Source organism: Rhinatrema bivittatum, chromosome 1, assembly GCF_901001135.1.
Source record: "Rhinatrema bivittatum chromosome 1, aRhiBiv1.1, whole genome shotgun sequence".
In the NCBI taxonomy this organism is placed as follows: domain Eukaryota; kingdom Metazoa; phylum Chordata; class Amphibia; order Gymnophiona; family Rhinatrematidae; genus Rhinatrema; species Rhinatrema bivittatum.
In genome coordinates this window covers 118,744,792-118,763,518 of record NC_042615.1, presented here as the reverse complement: position 1 = coordinate 118,763,518, position 18,727 = coordinate 118,744,792, and the positions used below count along the sequence as shown (strand labels likewise).

Here is an 18,727-nt window from a genome sequence, read left to right as displayed (position 1 = left end):
TTACTATTATGTCAAATTTATATCCAAAACCCCTAAATGGGCAGTAATCTTTATACTAAGTTTGCATAAGGGCTTACTTTGCTCTTATTTGTCCAAAGTACTAGCTGGTTTATTTGTATACATAATGGGCCCCATTTTAAAAGGGTTACGCGCATAAGGTATTTTATTTATTTTATTTAAAAACTTTTCTATACCGTCATTAAGTTAAGTACCATCATAACGGTTTACAGGAAGGCACCAATATTAATATTAGAAAACAGATAAAATCTATCACTAAACAAGTGCCAAGACTATACGGCAACATAGCTCGTTTATAATTACTCATAATTGTGAGTGTTATGTTCTATCATGTCCATTCTTTATTGTCTCATATTTTAAATTATGAGCAAACATATTTAAAATTTAAAAAAAATAAAGGTAGAATATATACCCGTGTAGGTTGGGGTAGAGTGCATGAGTGTTCTGCAAATCGTTTTTTGTTTTTTCTCTTTGTCACTGTATACTACTCTCCTTTCTCATTGTTGTAGGCTTGTTTAAATAACCATGTTTTCAAGTGTTTTCTGAAGGCTTTTATGTCTGTTTGTAAGCGGATCTCGACCGGCATGGTATTCCATAGCATAGGACCTGCTAAGGAAAGCGCTCTTTCCCTTACTTGGGTTAGTTTAGCTGTTTTAACTGAGGGGATGGTCAGTAAGGCTTTATTTGCTGATCTTAGGTTCCTGTTAGGGACGTGTAGGTGAAGGGCTGTATTCAGCCATTCGGCTTTTTCGTCATGTATTAATTTATGTATGCTGCATAGGGTTTTGTAATGTATTCTTTGCTCGATGGGTAACCAGTGCAATTCTATTAGGGTTTCAGTGATGTGGTCTCTTTTATTTTTACCAGTCAGAATTCTGGCAGCCGTGTTCTGCATTATTTGGAGTGGTCTAATCGTTGTGTGTGGTAATCCAAGTAGGAGGGAATTACAGTAGTCAGTGCTTAACCCTTACGTAACCCTTTTAAATCCCCCCCTACACGCGCCGAGCCTATTTTGCATAGGCTCGGCGGCTCGCGCAAGCCCCAGGACGCGCATAAGTCCCAGGGCTTGCAAAAGGGAGCAGTCGGGGGTGTGGTCCGGGGGCGTGTGGGCGGTTCGGGGGTATGGCCGAATGCCCCGACACAGCGGCCTATGTCGGGGCTTGCCGTGCCGGCGCGCGTAAGTTACTACTGCCCGGAGGCAGTAGTAACTTTTGGAATAAAGGTGTGGAGGGGTCTAGATAGGGCTGGGGGGGTGGAAGGAAAGTTCCCTCCGAGGCCGCTCCAATTTCGGAGCGGCCTCGGAGGGAACGGGCAGCGCGCGCGCAGGGCTCGGCGCACGCAAGTTGCACAAATGTGCACCCCCTTGCGCACGCCGACCCCGGATTTTAAGATAATGCGCGGCTACGCGCGTATCTTGTAAAATCTACCCCAATATGTATTTTATTCTCCCTACTTCCTAATTGGGCAATAGTCTATAACAGTGTTTCCCAACCCTCATCTGGAGACACACTAAAACAATCAGTTTTTCTGGATATCCACAATGAATGTGCATGAGACAGATTTGCATACTTTGGAGACCTAGTGTATGCAAATGTATCTCATGGATATTCATTATGGAAATCCTGAAAATCAAACTGGATAGGTATGCCTCCAAGTGAGGCTTGGGAATCTCTGGTCTATAAAAAAAAGTCAGCTTCCATAAGGATTAAATAGAAAATATATTAAAAAAAGGTTTTGAACTTAAAACAAACAAACCTCTATGAAACATTTGCTTCATCACATAAAAGGAGTGATAGGTGGAAAAGACTAAGCTCCAATTTTTCATGTGATATGCAGATGATTTTGGTTCAATTAACAGACGCCACAGTTAAATCCATCTGCTACTCCCAGGTGGATCCACCTTATCGGCAATATTATTTAATATATATCTGAGAACCAATCTGTAAACTGCTAGGTGGCCTGAGTGCTGACTATCATCCTTATGTTGATCACATACAGTTTTATATTGCTGTAACTTCATCAATTTCCCACACTCTAGTGAAGTGGCAATTTGCATTTCTGTAATTAAACAATGGATGATGGCAAACAGTTAATTTTGAACAATGGGAAAACTTAGCTGATTGTGTTATCCAGAAGTCCTAATATAAACTGTCTTCCATCATTACAAGATGGTGATTGGACAATTCCAATTTCCAAAGAGGTCAGGAACCTGAGCATCACATATAATTCTACTTTATCTTTTCAGTCATAGGTTAAAGCAGTGATAAAAAAAAAAAATCCTACTTTAAACTCAAGCAGCCACGCAGGTTAAAGCCTAGTCTTAATTACAATGATTTTCACAGTCTTGCAAGCTATGACTCTCACAGGATTAGACTATTGCAATGCAATATTTTTAGGCTTACCAAACTTCACACTAGTCACACTGTAGGCAGTTCAAAATGCTGCAGCTAGAGTTTTAACAGAAGCATATCATTACAATCATATTATACCTATTCCATTTTTGCTGCACTGGTTTCCAGTTACATGATGCGCAAAATTCAAAATTTTAATGCTAATTCATAAGATGATCTATGACAGAAGTCCCGCCTGTCTTGAAGGTTTACATTCCATCCTGTGCTTTACGATCTTCAAATAAGAATCGCTTGGAGATTCCCTCTGTCCATACGTGGCATGTGTGTGATATAAAGGACTGAACTTTTATGAGAACAGACTGAGCTTTATGGAATGCATTACTGGCCGAGTTCAGAGCTGAAATATGTCTGAAATCTTTTGGCAAAAAGGTGAAGGCATTTTATTTTAGGCAAGCATTTGGAAATATAAATGTTATTACAAGTTAGGCAATTATGTAATGTAGCATGACTGAATAATTTCTATTGACATCTGTGGCAGATATATATCTATCTATTCAAGTGGGGGGGGGGGGGGTTTAAAAATATTAGACAACTATGATCTCTGTTTTGTTTTTGTGGTTTGAATGCTTTATCTGTAACCTGCCTAGATAAGTGGGTAATAAATGTTTCAATAAAATAATAAATGCCATGTTGCAGATTTGCAATGGCTATGCCAAATCTGCAGTCATTATCCCAGGCACTGAAAGAGTAATGACTAACTTACCAGAGATTATGTCAAGGGCACAAAGAGTCACATCCATAAAACAGTTAAATGCGCCTTTGTCAAGATGCTGTTCCAGTTTAGCAACCAACACACTGGACTGTTCATTCATGACCTCTAGAAACTCTGACAGAATCGTGAAGTGGAATGTTGGGGTTATCATCTTTCTCCTGGAACGCCATTTCTCTCCAGTGCTATAAAACAGGAAAACGATTTTTTTTTAATGACAGAATTGCTATATGTTAATTGTAGTTCAGCGTGTCAGATGCAAAGAACACTTGCTACATAATGAGATGAATTTTCAAAACATTACATGTGTAAAAATGACCTTATACATGCATAAGTAGCCTCTACTTGCATATTCCATATTTTATAAAGATTGAAAATATATGTGTATTTTCATTTTCACACACATATATATGCACAAAAAAAGGGGCAGTCTAGAGGCATTCTGAGGTGGTGCCAACACTTAAGAACATAAGAACATAAGAAAATGCCATACTGGGTCAGACCAAGGGTCCATCAAGCCCAGCAGCCTGTTTCCAACAGTGGCCAATCCAGGCCATAAGAACCTGGCAAGTACCCAAAAACTAAGTCTATTCCATGTAACCATTGCTAATGGCAGTGGCTATTCTCTAAGTGAACTTAATAGCAGGTAATGGACTTCTCCTCCAAGAACTTATCCAATCCTTTTTTAAACACAGCTATACTAACTGCACGAACCACATTCTCTGGCAACAAATTCCAGAGTTTAATTGTGCGATGAGTAAAAAAGAACTTTCTCCGATTAGTTTTAAATGTGCCCCATGCTAACTTCATGGAGTGCCCCCTAGTCTTTCTACTATCCGCTTAAGTTGCTAGTTTAAAAGATGCGTGTATATTTGCCAACTTGCATATTTTTACACCTGCTGATTATCTGGCATAAGTGATATTAAACGTGTGTGTTTTGCAATACTGACTGGAAGTGAGCTCAGTCTGAAGAACCAGGAAGATCTCGATGACCTGAATAAGGACTAGGCAAACTAGTGGACTAATTGGTAAACTGGTTAATTTAATTTACACGCACATGTTTTAAAAAAACTGTCCAACTTATGTGCATAGGGGGTAATTTTCAAAAGGATTTACATGTAAATGTAACTATTATTGTAGGAATTTTCAAAAGACATTTACCCATGTAAAGTGCACTTACATGGGTAAATCCTATGGACAATTCAATAGCATATATTGTTACAATTTTCAAAAGCCCACTTACACAGGTAAAGCATTTATATGTGTAAAACCCAATTTTAAGCATGTTAATGTTTTTGAAAATTAGGCCCATAAATTGGAACTTACATGAGTAAGTCCAACTTTACTTTCAAAAAACAAATCGGAAGCTGATTCAAGATTGCTGTGTAGCAGTAAAGAAAGGATGGAGATTGGTGTGTAAAAAAAGGACCTTTATTAGAACTTGCCCGACTCTGGCCGAGTTTCGTATGTGGCCGTTTTTGTGCAGGCAAGGTTTTTAAAATCTACCTTTAAAGGCTTTTCCATACAAAAATCCTGTCTAAAGAAGGCTTTAAATGCTTATGACATCATAAGAGCAAGACAATTCTTATATACCTTGTTAGTAGTCCTGTGCCAAGCCAAGGGTGTAGAAATTTGTATACAAAAGCTTTATCCATGTGTTTGGAACTATTCAGAATTTCCTAGTGAAAAATAAAAATTGTTTATAGATTTAAAAGAGCTCATTATAAAACAGAACATTAAGGCAAATGCTACAATATTTCATTCCAAACCTGAGGCCACTGCTTAACTTTCAGTTGCTAAAACATACAGATGTCCATATTCAAAAGCATTTAGTTGGATAACTCAGAAGTTATCCAGCTAAATAAAGATTTGGGCACTATACAGCTAATTCTAGCCGGTTAATAAGTTAGCCGGCTAGAATTGAGCCAGCTATAGTGTAGATTCACCAAGCTGTGATGTTTTATCATGAGAGGAGCCCCAATACTGGAGGGGGACGTATCCACGATATGCCCTTCCCCTGAAAAAAATACTGTGGCTGTATTGCTGCATTGTTTTCTGTCTTGTGGTAAAATTCCGAGCGACAAAATAACGCAGCAGGTGCATAGAGCAGCCATCTCCTTAAAGAGCCCAACGAAAAAAAAAAAAAAGTTGTGTGAACTGTACACAAAAGTGTCCAGGTGGTCTAACATGACCCCCATCCTGACCCCGGGACCACCAATCGAGGCGGCCCCTTAAAAAAAAAATAGAAGAAGAATCATGCGATGACGACCTCTCCACGGCCCAACCCCATCCTCATGGAATAAATAATGGACAAATGGTAGTCCTACCCCTTTTTCTATTAAAAAAGGGTAAAGATGGTCCCCGGTACCTCTTTTCTCCTGAACCCCCAAGTTTACAAAAACCCTATTGATGGTATAGTAGTCCCCCTTCTCCCCCCAGACCCTCCAAGTCCAAAATGAATTGTTGGTGTTTAGTGGTACACCCCAGACCTCCTCCCACACCCCATTACTTCAAATCACAGCTACAAGCTGCCCGGAAGGACTAGAGGCACCCATCCAGCCCGGTTGGCTCCAATTTCCAAAATGGTGCTGACCAGACCTTCCCTCTGTCAAGTGATGGGGCAAGGTCTGGTCGACACTATTTTTTTCTATTTAAAAAAAAAACAAAAAACCTCAAACTATAAACCCCCTATCTTTGTGAAACCATTTCCATGTACTACATGTAATTTCATTTGGAAACCTCATTTCACAAGAAAACCCAAATTCCACCCTGCACTTTGGGGTTCTTTGTGCCGCTCAACCTTGCTTCCATGCCCAGACTTTGAACCTAGCAGGTCTCTTTGCCACCTTGCCTTGCTATCGTACCCCAGACCTTACACCTTGCCAGTCTGGGGGCGGGCGCTGCTTTGCACTTCTCTGATTGCTTTGGAGTCTTGAAGTCACTGTTTGATCTGCTTGGCCCCATTATCATTGCATGCCTTGAGGTTCTTTCTGCCACCCTTTCTGCTTTGTTCCACCTTCATGCTGCCTTAGGATGGTATTGCCATTTTGCCACTTGAGATTCCATCAAGGGTTCAAGTCACTGCTGCTGTTGCCTTCTTTTGGAGCCTTAAGGTGTTCTTCTCACACTTGCTTTCTTTTTGGTTTGTTATACTGGGGTGTTTTGTCCCCAGAATAAAAATTTGAAATAAGTCAATATAAGACATCTGTTTCATCACTGCCAGGACATGGTGGCACCTGTTCCACAGTTCTTCCTTTTCTCCTAAATTCTCAGCCTAGTTCTCCCATCCCATTGAGAATGATTGATTATACTGGGGTGAATTTTTGTCCAAAAAAGCCCTCAATCTGAATAGAGGCACAAGCTAAAAAATGCTCAAAACTAACCATTTTGATGCCCTGAATTTGTTAACAGTTACAGTAGTACAAGAGATTTCATGCAAAACCAAAAAGTCAAGAGATGGAACAGCCTGAGGTCAGCTAAATGTTGCGATCGTCGATGCCCGACGTCTCCACTTACAGCATTGGCGACTCCCTCCGGAGTTGATGGAAGCCTGGCTGCCGCGGCGTCTTTCGGCCATCCTCGTACGGCGTCCCTGGGCCGGCCGACGCTGCAATCCGCCATGTTCACCTGATGCCTAGGGGCGCGCAAATGGCGCAGCCCCGCCTCAAGTACCAGAAGTGGCGTGAACCTCAGGGGCATCCCCCTGAGAGGGCATCATCCACTTCAGCTATTTAAAGGTCTCTGAATTGCTAACAACTCGAGTTAGCAAGGATAAGGATAACAGATAAGGATTTGTTCTATCTACGCTACTCTGCCTCCTCAGACTAACCAGGGGTACCCGCTCCTCGGGGGCCTCGCTCTCTTACTTTCGGGTCGATACAGTAAGGCCGCGTTAGAAAGAGTGCGGCAGTGCCGGGCGCACCCTCGTTTGCCCCACGCACTGTTCTGATCACATACCGCTCGATACTCTATTTAAATTGCTTGCAAATGCAAGCCGCGTCTGCGAAGAGTTAGGCCCGCGCAACCGATTTTACTGTATAGGCGCTTAATACAGCGCCTATACTGTATCCTGGGTGCGCTGGTAGCTGTCATTTCAAATGTCATTTCAAATGACAGGCACCAGGAAGTGGATCCCAACTTTAACCCAGGAAAACCTAAAAACCGAAAATCCCCTCCTCCCGAAGCGGCTCGACATGTGCCAACTTACCTTTTGTTGCTTTTCAGCCCCTTCCCTTCTCTGCCGCCCTCCGGAGGGGGCAGCCGGCGACGAAAGCAGCTCGCAGCGGTCCCCCCCGCGTGACGTCACGCGCGCCCGTCTATGTGCTTTCATTGGCTGGAGCGCCCAAATCGATGGGCACTCCGGCCAACGAAAGAACGCTTCGCTCCGCTCGTGCCGGAGAGGGCACAGAACAGTGGGCTCTCACCTCACGCCGAGCCAGGAGAACCGGGACCTGCGCGGGGAGGGGGGGGGACGCTGCAAGCCGCTTCACAATTTGGCCGAGCCAGGAAGGAAGGAAGCATTGGGGTAGATGGAGCCCTAGCTGTTGTACTGCTGTTGCTGTTGCCAAGCCAGGAGAACCGGGACCTGCGCGGGGGGGACCGCTGCGAGCTGCTTTCGCCGCCGGAGGGCGGCAGAGAAGGGAAGGGGCTGAAAAGCAACAAAAGGTAAGAAAACAACAGAAAGTAATGTAGAGTCGCTTCGGGAGGAGGGGATTTTAGGTTTTTAGAGGTTTCCTTTTGGGGGAAAGTTTGCCGCCTACCCTTACCCCTGCCTCTAAGGCAGGGGTAAGGGTAGGCGGTAAGTTAGCAGGTTAAATGCGGGGCAAAACGGCAGGGTAAAATAGCGATAGTCGGGGCGCGCGTTATTGTATGGGAGGGAATAGCTAATTCGATCGTTTACATCTGATATACATGCCGCTTGCGGAAGGTGTTACCTGGGGATTTAAAGAGGCGGTAAGGATGGGTTAAAGGGGATAGTGTATCGCAGGAAGGGCTAACGCGGCCGGAAAGTGAGTAGAAAGCGGGTTAGGAGCGGGGTAACCGCGGCCCCACTTTACTGTATCGAGCTGTTTGTAGGTTACAGTCTGGAACCGGTATTCGCTCCTCGAGAGCCCTCGTTCCCGGACTTCTTCGTAATTCACTTCTGCCTGGAAGTCATCGCTGCCTACTACATCTGTGAGTTACCATCGTTCTCTCAGAGCTTTCCCTGGAACCAGGTATTCGCTCCTTGAGGGCCTACTTCATTCTAGCTCCTGGGCTTCTATGAGACATTGTGTGAGTGTTACCATCTAGTTCTATCCATGAACCCTGCATATTCACTATATTTCAGTTTCTCTACAGCTCAGCCTCCAGGGATCGCTGTTCCAGTATCTGAGGGACTACAGCCCAGCCGGGCATTCCAGCTCACTACTGCCACTTCTGGTGGTTCAGTATACTGTCTAATAAAAGAACTAGTGTGTGTCTGTCTCTTAACTCTGAGCCTGACCGGTGGTCCCTCTCGGGATCTTCCCCCGGGGGCGTGGTCATCTGCCACCGGTCCAAGGATCCACCCACAACTCTCCTAAATAATAAACACTAAATAATTTGGGAAATGGACTTCCAGACCAAGATGGCTGCCACATGAGAAGCAGCGAGGGAGCCCTCTCTGTGTTTGCTGTGGGAATCCTGGTATTACCTCTGTAATTCCTGAAATTTGAACATTGCTAAACATGCCACATACGAAGCATAAGGCTCGACTTAAAGAAAATGTAACTATTAAGGAAGAAGGATGCAGCAAGCTAAGATCGAGAGTTTTTTTTATCCTACCTCGAGAACGCCGGGGGCGAGGGCCGCAGGGGGAGAAATCCAGGAGCTCGGGTTACTCTCGATGGCCGATGAAATTTCGCTCAGCCCTGGAACGCCTGAAACGCTGACACCGCTGCATGGTCAGATGGGAGTAGAGGAGGAGGAAATATCATGTGCTCTGGAGGGGAGGAGGAAAGAGAGCAACCCCCCCCCCCCCCCCCCCGAGTCTGACGGAGACAGTGGAGAGTCGGTGCTCGGAGGGGGTGGAGGAGCATTGGAGGGAGTGGCTACCTCTACACCTAAACCCCAAAAGGCTTTACCGGTGCGGAACATCGAAAGAAATAAAGCACTTCAAGACCTGGTAATTTTACAATCAAAAAATTTATTTTCTCTACAAAAACCTCCTGTTGTAATATTGGACACTTTATGGAAAGCAATGGTTTCTATTGAATCGGCCATTACAACCTTAACGCAGGCATTTCTGGATTTGAATAACAGGGGCTTAAATACTGAGAAAATGTTGAATGTACAACAAGAAAAAATAAAGACGTTGAGGGATAAAGTTATGACAATTGAAAATATACAAGGTACATTAATAAAAGCCGAGGTAAATGCAGAGAGAAAATTTGAAAACATAGAAAATTCCCTTCGCTATTTAAACCTAAGTACAGTGAATTTTCCAGCAGTGAAAAGATTGCCCCCGGTTGAAATGTTTAGAGAATACATGTCTGAATGCCTAAAGATTCCCAAAGAAATCATTTCAGTTGTTACTAAAGCATTCTTTGTTTCAAAGAAAATTATACCAGCTATGGGTGCAGAGGAAATACAAGAACAACAGTCATTGAATGCCTCAGCGTTGATTAAGTTGTCTGTACAAACTGAAATTAAAACTAGAGACACACTACTGGCAACCTTTGCTTTCGAACAGGACAGACATCTTGTTCTAAAGTTTTTCTTTAGGAACAGAACTGTTCAGTACCATGGGCAAAGTGTGTGGATATATCCGGATATCGTTCGCTCCACTCAGGAGCGAAGGAGAAAGTTTTTGCTTATGAGACCTGAGGTGTTAAATCGAGGAGCCAGTATGGTGTTGAGATATCCTTGTAAATGTCTTTTAAAATACCATGAGGATAAATATATTTTTTTATGAAGCAGATCAACTAAGGGGGTTCTTAGATGAGAAGGGATGAAGTGCTATTATGTTATAATTGGGGGGATATGCCTTTTGTGACAGCTTATTCCTTATTGTGGAGAACGTTTGTACTAGAGCTCCATTATTACCTGAATTTACATCTTGGTCCCAATATTACCTGTAAGTTTTGAGATCTAAGTTTAAAACTATAATTACTTCATATTTAATAATGTACCTCTGTATTGTATTGAAGGATCTCTTATACCTTTGATATATGATGTAATATATCTGAAATTGCATAAATAAATTAAAAAAATATATAGGAAATGTATATAAATAAAGCAACCCTTACCACTTTCCAGAGAAATCACACCACAATCATTAGAGAAACAATTGCCATGTACTGAATGTGAAAACATTTTCATTTGGCAACCACATTCCACAAGAAAATCTAAATTTCACCCTGCAACTTGCCCAACTACCTTGCTCTCGGACTCCAGACCTAACCCCTTGCCAGGTGGGGGGTGGGGGGGGGAGGGTGGTGGAGAGGGGCTGCTTTGCATCTCTCATGTTGCTCTGGAGTCTTCAAACCATACTTAGGCACTGATAAAAGGGCGAGGCAGCACTGTCTTGCATGTTTCTCTGATACCAATTCTGCTTTGTTCACCCTTCATGCTGCCCTAGGATACTAATGCCACACTAGGTGCCAAAATGCTGCTTGAGATGCCATTAAAGGTTCATGACACTGTTGCTGGTGCCTTCTTTTAGAGCCTTGGGGTATTCTTTACACTTTTTCTCTTTTTTTCTCCTCTGATAGTGACTTGGTGACGTTCTGCCAATGCTGGTACACCTTTGCCCCTTTACGGAGTTATCAGCTATTCACGCCACTTTTTGTGCCACTATTTAGTCTCACCAATCTTTCTAGATACCTTGGAGTTCTTTTCCCCCTCTGTTGATTTCTTCCCACAACTTTTAAGACAATTGATTAGAAAACCCCTATTCTAGAGCCCAGTATAGGCTGGAAATTACCTGTAAATGCTTCCCCCATTGACTTTAATGGCAAACAAAAATGAACCAAGCTAAAAAATGAATTTTTTTTGTTTTGAAATTAAAGGAATTAGGGTCCCCACAAAAAGAATTTTCAAATGAAACAATTTTTTTCCTGCTGCACACCCCTATACTTTTTTATTTATTTATTTATTTTTTTTTTTAAAGGGGCTGCCTCAATTGGCGGCCCCAGGGTGAGGAAAGTGGTCATGTTAAATCCCTGGACTTTTGTGTACAGTTCGTGGCAATTTTTTTTTTTTTTTTTTTTTGCAGTTGGGCCTTTTAAATCTAAATTGGGAGCATCAGGACCTTTGTTAGGGTCCCGATGCTCCCACAATAGATTATCATATTTCAGAAAGGTGTACATAAAATAATGTGGCTGAAAAATTTCTAAGTCAATCGCATTGTTTTATTTACATAGAATTACCTATGCATGAACTGCTTTGCATAGATGTGAAAGATTTGTGTGTGGAAATGGCATAAAAAGCAGCTCATTGGAATAAGGGAGGAAATCTGCCCAAATGTTTTCAAAATATTATGCAATATCACCTTGTCTGCTGCCTATCCTGACCTCTGCCTGTCTGCTAGTTCTCGTTTTCTGTTGCCTGCCCCAACCTTTGGCTTTGTCTACTGGTTTTTGCAGCCCACTGCCCACTGCCTGCCCCGACTTCTACCTGGGTTCGATGAAGGTCAATGCCGCCTCTCCGCGGGATCGCTTTGGGGGCAGCACGGTGGACACCGGTGCTGCCCTGAGCACAGCACTGTGCGATGATGGTGATCAGTGCCAATGCTTCTGGGGTTTCCCAAGGTGCTTGGCCCTGTCTTTCCCCGGCACTGAGGATGAAGATGATCCTGAGGTCCTGGAGCACAAAGACGCTGAAGAAGGCCTATCTCTGGCCCCGCGCTCATGTGAGGGCACAGGAGGGGGGTGTGGACACAGAAGAAAGCAGCTCCATCAGTTCCCTACAGTCTTTGGGAATAACGGCACCCGATGCCGAAGTGTCAAATTTTCTAGATCCGAAGAGTTTTTCTATTTTCTCAAACTGAACCAGATGACCCTTGGGGATCATTTGGTCACAAAGACAACACCCCCGGACATCATGTGACACCTCCAGGCAGAGGATGCAGACCTTATGTGAAACCATGACAGACATGGTCTGCGGGCACTGGAGGCATCGCCAAAAACCAGACAACCCATGATAAAGAACTGGCGAGCAGTCGATGACCAGTGGATACAGAGATTAGTACAGTCAGGAATCAACCACAAAGAAGGCCCTAAAGCACCGACGGGAGAATGGGGACCCAGTGCAGAAAAATACTGAGAAAAAGACCCAATAGAGCAGAGCTCCAAAAACCCGCGAGGCAGCAGCTTCGCAGAAAAGAAGAGACCGAAGGGGGACCCCGCGTGGATGCATTGATAGTGGCATGCTCGGTGTGCCTATTCAAAGTTCTAGAAACTGACAGAAGTTTTCCGTGCTGGGCTCCATCTGATGATGTCACCCATACGTGAGGACTATCATCCTGCTTGTCCCCGGAGAAGGCGATGTACTTTCGTGGATTACAAACTGGTTAAAAGGCAGGAAACAGACAGTAGGATCAAAAGGTCAATTTTCTCAGTGGAAAAGGGTAAAGTGTGGAGTGCCTCAAGGATCTGTACTTGGACCGGTGCATTTCAATATATTTATAAATGATCTGGAAAGAAATAAGATGAGTGATGTAATCACATTTGCAGATGATACAAAATTATTCAGAGTAGTAAAATCACAACCAGATTATGATAAATTGCAGGAGAGCCTTGCGAGACTGGAAGACTGGGCATCCAAATGGCAGATGAAATTTAATGTGGACAAGGGCAAGGTGTTGTATATAGAGAAAAATAACCCATGCTATAGTTACACGATGTTAGGTTCCATATTAGGAGCTACCACCCAAGAAAAAGATCTAGGCGACATAGTGGATAATACATTAAAATTGTCGGCTCAGTGTGCTATGGTAATCAAAAAAGCAAAACGATGTTAGGAATTATTAGGAAGGAAATGGTGAATAAAAAGGAATACCAAAATGCCTCTGTATTGTTCCACAGTGTGTTCTGTGTACAATTCTGGTCGCTACATCTTAAAAAAAGATATAGTTGCAATGGAGAAGGTATAGAGAAGGGCGGGAGATATGATAGAGGTCTATAAAATCATGAGAAGTCTAGAACAGGTAAATGTGAATCCGTTATTTAAGCTTTTGAATAATAGGAATAGGGGGCACTCCATGAAGTTAGCAAGTAATACATTTAAAACTAATCAGAGAAAATTCTTTTTCACTCAATGCACAATTAAGCTCTGGAATTTGTTGCCAGAGGATGTGGTTAGGGCAGTTAGTGTAGATGGATTTAAAACAGATTTGGATAAGTTGTCTTAGAAAATAGCCACGGCTATTACTGGCATTAGAAGCATGGGATCTACTTAATGTTTGGGTACTTGCCAGGTACTTGTAACATGGATTGGCCACTGTTGGAAGGATGCTGGGCTTGATGGATCCTTGGTCTGACCCTGTATGTCAACTTCTAATCTAATTAAATAATTAATTTATTTTGCAGTTTACAGCCAGGAATGCAAAAGTGAGGAAGGTGAAGAAGTATAATGTGCTCTGTGACCCTGATTATGATTTAATTTAACAGAACTGAATTCATTCATGATGTATTTTCTAAGAACATAATCAAGTGGGGTAGTGGAAGGTACTCTGTGTGCGTGTTTTCTATTTTCAGGTGCCCAGCTGTGGGCCTTGATGAACCTGAATCTGCCATCGGATATCCTCAGAATGAGGATATAGATCTGCTCATGTGAGAGGTAGAAGTGCATCCTCCAGTGTAAATGTCCTAATATCAGTTCATTGTGTTGTTGCCTAATATGAAAAGTGAGTTTCTCTCTTGAGGGAGGAAGATGTATCACAGTAGGGAGATGACATCCTTTTATTACTTCACCATGGGTGGATAATATGAAATGTATGGGGTCCGTGGTTATCTTCTGGATGAAAGAAAAAGTACACCTAATAGATTTGAATGCTCTTATGCTAATTTGCCTTTATGGGCAGCCAACATGAAATGTTTATTTTGTCTAATGTCCTTTCCAGATTTTCTCAAGGTATCTGACTACATGTGTAAGTGCTTATCTAACTCTGAAAGTGTTGGCATATGTATTAGTTACTGTTGGGTTTTTGGAGGTCTGAAGAAGGTTTCAGGTGGAGGGAAATGTGGCCCCCACATATTGGCAAAACGGAGCCATAAGTCATTTGGCACCATTTTAAAAGATGGATGTCGGCAGAACAGGAATGAGTGGGGATTGCTCCTGTCCCCTCAAGACTGCTGGACTAATGCGGTCAGCTGAAAGAGAATTGGGAGGGTAGGGGGAGAATCCTTTTTGGGGAAAGGGGCAGGGCTTCAACACGACCACCTTTTTTAAATATCTGTCAGGTAAAGGGAGTGGGAGTCAGGGCTCTCCATTTTCCCAGCAAGCTTATGAATCACTAGAGAGGTTTTCAAGGGTCACAGTAAGGGAGCATCTTAGAAGGGCCTTACAGCCCTTTTAAATCTGCCAGTCTGGATGGGCACTCACTATGCACATTGCCTTGGCCAGAATGCTCTATTATCCCAGCCACAATAGTGCATAGAAAATGCACATAGTTTTACCAAACTGCAGTGCTAATGCACCGCAATTTAGTAAATCCTGTGGGAATTTTCTCAAAGTGAAACAGCCTGGAAATGTGCTATTTTACATACTTTATTTATTTATTTATTTTTAGATTTTTATATACCGGTGTTCCTATATGAAATAAAGATCACATCGGTTTACATTGAAACAGAACATGAAAATTGCCAAAAGGCATTACATAGAACAAGGTTATGAAACTTGGAACAGTGTACATAAGTTCAAAATTTAATGATAACGTTGTAACATTGATGACCAAAAGATAAAGGAGAAAAAAAAAAAAAGACTTAAACAATTAAGTTGACAGGTCTTATTGAGCATAAAAAATTATAACGTATAAGTGAGAACGTCTCAAGTGTCCTGCAGCAAGAGATTAGATACCGAAGTAGGTAGTGGTATGGAAAATGGGGGTTTGTGAAGAAGATATGTTCTTGCTGGTTGGAGGGGAAAAAATGATGATCATGGTCCTGGAAAAGCTTGGCTAAAGAGCCAGGTTTTAAGTTTTTTTTTGAAAATAAGTAAATAAGTAAATTTAGTAAATAAGCCCTTTATACTGCCCTGACAGTTGGTACTAACAGGTACTCCAGTTGGCTACCTCAGCAGATATATTATTGCTTTTGTTTTAGAAATCTTACTGTGGGTTAAAGTTCATATTTCTTTCCACTTTACTTTGCATAAAACAGGCTTGCAACTACATGCATTAAAAAAAGACCTTGCTATGGTTTATAGATGGTACTTCACCCCTGATAAAATTCACAGAATGTACCCTATGATGTCAGATCTCTGTTACTTTCACATTTGTTGAGTCTGCCATTACATAACACCCTTTTGGAAGGCATTGTTCATTTGGATTAGTGACCTCCTTCAGGTCTCCCTAAAGCCTTCAGCTTCTATTGCCCTATTACATATTTACCCAGATGTTGTAGGCAAGGCCCAGCAGCGCTTGTGTTCCCAAATATTTATTGCAGCCCGCAACTTGATAGCTCTCCGTTGGAAATCAGCCCAAGTGCCCTCTCTTACGGAAGTTATTGGGAAGTTGCACTCTTACGCCAGCATGGCCTCTCTCACTGCTGCCAAATATGATAGAATGCACTCCTTTCAGAGAACTTGGAAACCGTTTACTGAATATATAGCTAACTTGTAATAAGTTGTTGATGCTCCTCATTTGTTTCTTGTCTATTTCATGTGCATTGTCATGTTCTTTCATGTACTAATAGATGAATCATGATAATTTAGTGTTTCGTGCCCTGCCTACTAAGCTTTTCTCTAAAGTTGCTATCTTATAGCTTATGTTGACTATATTGTGGATTGTATTTTTCATGGCTCCACCACGACGGAGGATGCTGGGGGAGGGAGGAGGGATGGGAAGAGTTTAAAGATTTATCAGGCATTAACACATGTATCTCCTTGTTGTTGTACTTTTGCACTAAATGCTTTAATAAAACTTTCAATTAAAAAAAAAAAAAAAAAGACCTTGCTCACTCACCTCCACAGTTTCTGCATGATATATTACCACGCATGGCAAAGGTCCTATCCACAGCTGGAGCATTGGTTCACTCCTTAAACGTTCTGTATATTCTATCATCTGCTGAAAGAACTCTAGAAAAAAATAAAAATTGTATATTACAACTGACAGTCAATTTCTACTATATAATGATGACATGGGGAGGGGCAATTTATTGAATTTATATTGCACTTCAATCTTGAAAAAAAGGTTTATAAGCTGGGTTTGCTGGATCAAAAATAACAAAAGCCATAAGCACCTCACCATAGCAAACACTGTCTACATAAAACATCATATTTTATTTCAAAAATTAAAAACCTCAGTCAGTGAGAATTAGCAAGACAATAAGGGGAACAAAAATGCTCCAAATTAACGGTATGCTTCCTCAGGAAAAATGACAGCCATTGCAGCCCGCAAAAAAGATTCTGGGTGTCACAAAAAAATGATTCCTTAAATTTAGCAAGGTACACACTTTATGCCATGTAAATTCAACTAGAGACTGTTGTGTTTGTGGCATAGTTGTGGACCCCTGGTTGTTGTGGCGATGACTCTTCTCACAAGGAGGGGCCTCATGGGGAACCACAGCAATAGGCTAAACTCTTGAGTAAGCAAACACAAGGAAAGGAAGCTTTATTGTACAGCAATATAGCGCTACTCGAGGAGCGGGCAGCTGTCTTCACCCCAGAGTTTCTCAGATGATGTGTTCAGTCCAGTCTCAGGTGATACGAATGCCAAGTTGATCTCACCCTAGGCTGGGAAGCGAAGAGTCCGGTAGTGGTCTGCGGAGCGGGGTAGGCAGAGAACCCAGTCCCAGAGAATGTAGATGATGAAGACAGATCCGGTAGTGGTCCGCAGAACGGAGTACGCAGAGAATCTGGTCAATGGTGAGACAGAGTAGAGAGACTGAAGAATGAGGTACTCACGAGGCTGATTACGTGCTGTCAGGTTACAGCTTCCGCAGTAGAAAGGTAGTGAGGCTGGCCGAACGCCAATGCCGAGGTCCATGAGATGCAGGTAACCCAGGAAGAGGCAGGAGCAGGCAAGGCCCTCGAGGAGCGAGTACCAAGGCGTCCTTCCAGGCAGGGACCTGGAGAGAATAGAAGAACACAAGACCCCTGGGGCAGGTGTCCCGAGTCTGTTGAGCGAGATAACCCCGAAGGGAAAATAGGAGCGGAAGGGCCCCCGAGGAGCGAGTACCCAGAGCGTCCTGGAATCAACGAACCCCGGAGGGTTGTAGGAGAAGGAGTTCTGAGTAGGCGTCTCAGAGTGGTTGAAATTAGCTGGACCGGAATCCTTGCTAACTCGTAGCAGTGTTGGAGATCGGGACACCCCCCGAGGTTCCCGCCATGATGTATTCATAAGAAAGGGCAACTCGCGCGCATGCCCTAGGAGACCTCAAGGAACATGGCAAACGCAATTGCCCATGCCGGTCTGGGGATGCCGGAGAGCTCGGCAAACTGAAACGGAGGCAGCCATCTTCCCCAGGGGAGAGGAGAGAGAGAGAAAAGAGGTAAGGCAGAAAGGGCGCAACAGAGACGTACATAGAAAAGAATACATGAGCTAAGTGATCAATATGTCTTGGAATGTTGCCCACCATGGTGACACACATAACATGGTGCATATTGCTGTGAACACAAGGAAGACCCCTTGAATCAGTAGCAGTTAATAATTTGCCCTCCTGATGAAGATAATATCATTGGTATCAATACTTTGGAGTAAAAATATAATCTTTGTGTGGGCAGGCCTAGGGACTGTTGACTATGTAAGAGTCAGTGAAGGTATTTTCTAAAGTATGTGCTTATCCCGCTTATGAAAATATTTAATTGAGGGCATACTTCAGTTCACCCATACCTCCACCAGTACACTTCACCCAAACACCCAACTACTTAATCTATACCTGCCATCCAAGAACTACAGCCAAAAGACAGGTGGAGGAATAGCCTAATGGTTAAAGCAGTGGGCTGGGAAACAGGGAAACCAGGTTTCAAATCCCACTGGCCTTCAGCAAGTCATTTCCTCCATTGCTTCAGATACAAACTTAGGCCTAGAATCATCAAAATGATATAAATATAGCAGAAATAGCACCCACGTTTACAAAAAAAAAAAAAAAGGTATGGTTAGGCAAATACATGATCTTTCGCAACATGAAGTCATTTTGCACCATTCACAAAACATTGCGTCATACAATGTGTCAGCGTGCAGTGCATGTGTTATTTTTTTTTGTTTATATATACCGACTTCCTACAGCTGCCTCTTTAAGGGTGTGTCAGGCATTGGAAGAGAGAGGAGAGGAGGTGGGTTGTTGGATAGTGGTTGGAGTAGGAGTTTAGCTAGCGATTTCTGGGTATGGTGTCTTGTCTTCAGTTATCTGTTTCTCTTTAACTTGGGATTTTGTCTTTGAGTGAAAGGGGTGCCAGTTTGTCGTTC

At 42.8% G+C, this 18,727-nt stretch overlaps 1 protein-coding gene across 1 annotated transcript in view; it reads right to left on the bottom strand.

Moving 5' to 3' along the window:
• Positions 1 to 18,727, bottom strand: part of LOC115083033 (cytochrome P450 4V2) — a 144,960-nt gene that overhangs the window by 85,581 nt on the left and 40,652 nt on the right. Inside the window, exons 2-4 of the mRNA XM_029586945.1 lie at positions 16,283 to 16,395; positions 4,732 to 4,817; positions 3,133 to 3,323 (exon numbers count right to left, since the gene is read on the bottom strand). Of these exons, the coding sequence (XP_029442805.1) occupies positions 3,133 to 3,323; positions 4,732 to 4,817; positions 16,283 to 16,395 (390 nt within the window). The remainder of the gene's footprint in view (positions 1 to 3,132; positions 3,324 to 4,731; positions 4,818 to 16,282; positions 16,396 to 18,727) is intronic.